We start from the raw sequence: 5,655 nt of genomic DNA on the forward strand, positions 1-5,655 counted from the left end.
GTCCTCGGTCTCTGAGTTAATAGCTGCTTGTGAAGCCCTCCAGAGGGTGTTTATATGTGCAGCCTGGCACTGTGTGGGCTCACGATGCTGGCCCGTGAGCACACAGACAGGAGGAGGAAGGCAATGCCTGGAGCACCAGGAATGCTTCAGGGAGGGGATGGAGGGCGGACACGGGGCAGGCCCTGGAATGGGGAAGTGCTGCTCTAGGGGAGGCTGAGCCTGGGCCAGGAAAGGGCTTGGTCTGAGGTGAAAATCTGGCCAGCTCATTGGGAGGGGCTAGAGGTGGGCTAAAGGTGACAGCAGGCTCTCAGTGGTCTTTTCCAAAGAAAATTGGACTCTGTGATGGGCCTAGAAGCCACCAGCTTTTTCAAAACTTCACCCAAGGAGAGAAAGAAAGAAAGAAAGAAAGAAAGAAAGAAAAAGAAAGAAAGAAAGAAAGAAAGAAAGAAAGAAAGAAAGAAAGAAAGAGAGAAAGAAAGAGAGAAAGAAAGAGAGAAAGAAAGAGAGAAAGAAAGAGAGAAAGAAAGAGAGAAAGAAAGCTGGGTCTGGAGAAAAGGGCAGTGGAGAGGTGTGGCCTGTGTGGCAGGAGGCTACTGGGAAGGCAGGCGGGTGCTTAGCTGTCTCTGTGTCCCTTGTTCCCTGTTCTAACCCAATGTTTGAAACTCCTGGGAACCTTTAAACTAGTGGTTCTCAACCTTTCTAATGCCACGACCCTTTAATACAGTTCCTCTTGTTGTGGTGACCCCCAATTTCATTGTTACAAATTGAACATAATTAAAGCATAGTGATTAATCACAGAAACAATATGTAATTATATATGTGTTTTCCGATGGTCTCAGGCGTCCCCTGTGAAAGGGTTGTTTGACCCCCAAAGGGGTCGCGACCCACAGGTTGAGAACCACTGCTTTAAACAGAAAGATGGCAGGGTAGGGGGATGGGGAGGAGAGTCTGAGTGCAGGTGCAAGCACACCCACAGACATAGATACAAAAGTGCTGCCCCAGACACTCCTTCCCCCTGGACCTAGACTCCCACGTGTGTAAGAATGTCAGACATGCACAAAGCATATGTCTAGACTCTAGAGTGTGCATGCAGAGAAGCCCCATGGAAGTGAACAGACATCCACAAAGTGTCCCAAATCCTCATCAGAGACAAATAAGTGGACAGGACTGTGATTTAGGGGTGGGGGTGGGGGAACTCAGGCCCAGGGTAACCATTCCCCCCACCCCCCACCCCCACCCCTCTGGGCCTCACATGCCTACTGGAGTAAGGAGGAGAGGGGGGAGAAGGACGGTCATGCCCCACTTAGCCTAGTTTCTCCACGGAAATGAGGTGTGGTGGCATGTGGCCATGGAAACCAGCTAGGCCAGGCCCACCCTGGGCTCAGATACCTCAAGAACGGAGCTGATCTGTCGAGGAGCAGCGCCTGGAGGGGGCTGTTAGGGAGTGCTTTTCTGGTTTTCAGTAGTATTGGGGGGGGGGGTGCGCTGGGTGGGGGCTGACTCCTGGACTAGAGCTTTTCTGTCCACCTCTTCCGCCAATCTTTTACCGCTTGATGGCCCTGCTCTGGCCTCAGGAGCGGATCTTCTTCACTCACTCCCTTAGCCCCTACAAGAAGCCTTCCCTGGCTGGGTCCGGCTCGGACTGCTGTTTCCCACGGCTCTCTCGGGGACTACCGCCCTCCTCACTCCGGACGGTTCTGGTTCGGACTGAAAGCCTGGCCTCTGCCGGGTGGGCGGTGCGGAGGGCGAGGGCGGAAGCGCGGCCCGGGGTGGGGGCGGGGTGGGGGGGGGGCCGGGTGCGCAGAGAAAGGTGGCCCGCGGCCAGCCCCGCCCCTACCTGTGTAAGCCGCTGGGCCGGCGCCTAGCGGATAAAAGCGGCCAGGTTTGCCCGAAGGTCAGCGAGTTCGGCTCCCTCTCGCCCACTGCTAAGTCCAGCCCGGTGCCGCCAGCATGTCCACCCGCTTCAGCTCCCAGGTCTTCAGCTCGCGCTCCGCCACCTTCCCGGGGCGCGGGGCGCAGGTGCGCCTGAGCTCGGCGCACACCGGCGGCTCTCGCAGCAGCAGCCTCTACGGCCTGGGAGCCCCGCGGCCGCGCGCGGCCATGCACTCCGCCTACGGGGGGCCCGTGGGCGCCGGCATCCACCAGGTCACCATCAATCAGAGCCTGCTGGCCCCGATGCAGGTGGACATTGACCCCTCCATCCAGCAGGTGCGCCAGGAGGAGCGTGAGCAGATCAAGATCCTCAACAACAAGTTCGCGTCCTTCATCGACAAGGTGAGCCGCTGTAACCTGCGGAGTACGCCACGCTCCAGGCCGCCGCGGCCACTCAGCCCTGACTGCGTGTGGGTTGGTGCTGGGACAACTAGCCTTCCTTTCCCCCAATATCGGGAGCCCCAGGCCGGGGACAAGGGTGGCTCTCTTTCTGGGCCCCTTTCTCTGCGAGGGGGCTGTGTGGAGTCAGAAGTGGGGTAGGGGTGAAATGCCGTTCCCAGCTGGGGAGCCCCCCCTTAGCCCCACTACCCTAAGGCAGATGCTGAAAATAAAGGGATAAAGGGCTGGAGGGAGGTAGGGAGGCTCCCGCTACACCCACCACGCCCACCACGCCCTACCTGGTCCTCTAGCTTCCCTTTGGTGGTAGGAAGTGAGTGAGGCTGGAACTGCCTTTGGAGACAGCCCATTTGGGGACAGGGAGGGGGAAGGGACATTTGGGAGGTGTTTTTCCAGAGGGGTGGGGCTGGGGTGGGAAGTGAGAGTGGGGGATGGAAGGGAGGGGGGCAGGCTTGACTGGTGGGTCTAGATGCCCGGCAAAGTGGGGCTGGACCCAAGAACTAAGGGCTAAGCCAGCTGGGCCCACTGGCCAGGGTCTCCTCCCTCAGGGGTAGACCAGGCCTTCCCTCTCCTACCTCCCCACCTCCCCAGCCTCCAGTGCCCTCTTCTCCTTCACCATGCAGACCGTGCATGTCCTTCAGGCCCAGGTTCCTTCCCTGCTGTTGAGCTGCTCTGTCTCACTGTCCACAACTCCCAGGTCCTGCTGCCCCAAGTTGCTGGTTCTGAGAAGGCTTGCTTTCCACTCCCAGTCATACTGGGTGCTCCTTAGGGCCCTTTTGGGCCCCAGGGCTGAGCACATAATAGGTGCTCATTTTACATTGACGGCTGTAGCACTCTGTCCTGAGGCCTTGTTGGAGAAAAGGGGAAGGGGAGAGAGGATACTCAGGGAGGACAGGCAGGTCCCAGCCTGAAGGGAGGAGGCCATGGGGCCCAGGACACTGATAGGAAGGAGAACCCCTTCAGAGAGGGAGGTGGAGAGTACCCATAATTCAGTGGGGTGCACAGGAGGGAGGAGACCTTAACTTTAGCACAGTGACCAGACACCCTGGTGAACCAGGTACACTTGACCCCTGGGTCACAGTCTAAGACACTCGAGACTGAGAGTCCTGGAGAAGAGGCTTGTTCAGGGTTATTTTCCCAGAGGAGAGAGCCAAGGGCTGGGGGCCCAGGCTGGGGGAACAGCCAGTGGGAGTCTGGGTTCTGCTGGGTGGCTGGGGACCCTCCCAGTCCCACTGTGGGCAGCACGGTCTGCCCCTCATCAGTTTCCTCCTCCATTTCCATTCCAGGTGCGGTTTCTGGAGCAGCAGAACAAGCTGTTGGAGACCAAGTGGGCTCTACTGCAGGAGCAGAAGTCGGTCAAGAGCAGCTGCGTCCCAGGCATCTTTGAAGCCTATATTGCTGGCCTGCGGAAGCAGCTCGAGGCCCTGCAGATGGATGGGAGTCGCCTGGAGATGGAGCTTCGGAGCACACAGGACGTGGTGGAAGACTTCAAGAATAAGTATTGGCTCCCAGTGTGAACTGTGGGGGTGTGAGGGTTCGGATGTGCACCCAATCAGCTGGCCCTCTGCAAGTCCCCTCTGGGTTAGGGGTCAGAGGGTGAAGCTGCACAGTACAATAACCCTGAATGGTCTTGACTAACGCATTCCCTGCCTAGCCTCGTCCTTCTTTGTCCCTGAGGGCTGTTTTCAAGTCCTTCTGGTCTTTTTATCCTGAATTACTCCCAGGAAAATATCTCTGCCCAGCCCTGTCCTGCCCTGCCCTTTCCTTCTGGGTGCCTGACCAAGACCCCAAGAGAGGGTAGGGCAGAAGGTATGACAGATGTGCTTCAAATTTGCACAACCATCATTTCGTTCAGGTGAGGAATTAGAGACAAGAGACTTCAGGGACTCGATCAAGATCATATAGCAGATCACTGGAGAGCTGGGACTTGAATTTTGGGCCTCTGGTTCCCTGGAGGAGACATGGAACCAACTTGGTCTGGAAAGAAGCAAGGAGAGAGAATCATCATTGTGAGCCAGGAGAGAGGTTGCAGAGGCTGAGGGGTGGGTGTGATCAGGGCAGGAACCAGAAAGGGGGCTGTGAGAACGGGCGGGGAGTCCAGGGTCCAGGAAAGCTGGGGATTTAGGGACTGGCCTTTGAGGTGTCCACTAAGTTTTCCCATTGAATAGAAGCCAAAGCTTGAGGCTTGGGCTGCCCCACCCTGGCATGACTGCACAGTGGGCATTGGGGTAGTGAGTGAGCTCTGTGCCTGCCTGGAGGTGCATGACAAAGCCAGAGCAGGGACACTGGCACTGACTGGAAGTAGAACAAACAAAGGCCTCTGAGGAGAGTGCTCACCCCCTATTTCCCTAGGACAACAGTCAACAGGATAAACCCCACAGCAGGTGGAACAGGCAGGTGCAAGGCAGGGAAGGCCTGGGGGCAACCAGCGAGCCCCTTTTGTCTTATTTTTACTGAGCCCCTTTGTTATGTGCATTTGAATTTGTGGGCACACATACTTGCCCTCACCCCAAAGCCCACCGAGCTTTCCTGTGGAGTCAGGCTGGGGCTGAAGGAGGCACAGGGAAGGCCCTGAGTGCAGCTGCCCAGAAGCTCCCATCTGCACACTCTCGGGCCCAGCAGCGCTTCGCTTTGCCCAGGCAGGGGTGGGCAGAGAGCCTCAGGGATGTTTCCATAACTACTCATAGGGCCTGAGGGAGCGGGAGCATGAGAGTTTGGTTCCTGGAGGCTGCCTGCCTGCCCAAACATCCTGCTCCCCACCACAGTTGTTCCTGTTTCTGTCCCTTTTTATTTACGTTTCCCAATAAATACTCGGGTAAGCCCACCTGCTCTCTTGCTCTGCGCCCTGCTTTGCTCATGTCCTCCTATGGGTGGGGCTGGCTCTTTGGGACAAAGAGGGATGGGAGGGCAGAGGGGGACTAGGCCACCTAGTTGGGGCCTGGTTATCCCAGGAATGTATGCAGCCCCTTTCTGATTCCCCAAGGTTCCTCCCTTTCAGGCCCCTCCACAGGGGGTAGGGTCAGGTAGTGGTTAAGGCATGGGCCTGGAGTCAGACTGCCAGGTTTCAAATCTGGGCTTTGCCACTTGACAGCTTAGTGACTGGACAGATCACTCTGCCTGTCTGTGCCTCTGTTCCCTGCCCTGCTAATCTCGTACCATTGTTGTAAGATTGGTGTGGGGATTGCCCAGCTGGGTGGGCTAAATAGGTTGAGCATTGTCCCGTACACCAACAAGGTGGTGCTTGGGTCCCTGTCAGGGCACAAATCTAGGTTGCGGGTTTGATCTTCAGCCCATGGGATGTTATGTTTTCTCTTCCCTTCCCTTCCC

At 57.2% G+C, this 5,655-nt stretch overlaps 1 protein-coding gene across 1 annotated transcript in view; it reads left to right on the forward strand.

Annotated features, from left to right (window-relative positions):
- The first annotated feature begins 1,827 nt into the window (after positions 1 to 1,827).
- Positions 1,828 to 5,655, forward strand: part of KRT7 (keratin 7) — a 14,201-nt gene continuing 10,373 nt past the window's right edge. The window contains exons 1-2 of the mRNA XM_006095685.2: positions 1,828 to 2,274; positions 3,615 to 3,826. Coding sequence (XP_006095747.1) covers positions 1,951 to 2,274; positions 3,615 to 3,826 — 536 coding nt within the window. The 5' untranslated portion in view covers positions 1,828 to 1,950. The remainder of the gene's footprint in view (positions 2,275 to 3,614; positions 3,827 to 5,655) is intronic.

This window comes from Myotis lucifugus, unplaced genomic scaffold (assembly GCF_000147115.1).
Source record: "Myotis lucifugus unplaced genomic scaffold, Myoluc2.0 scaffold_160, whole genome shotgun sequence".
Taxonomy (NCBI): Eukaryota; Metazoa; Chordata; class Mammalia; order Chiroptera; family Vespertilionidae; genus Myotis; species Myotis lucifugus.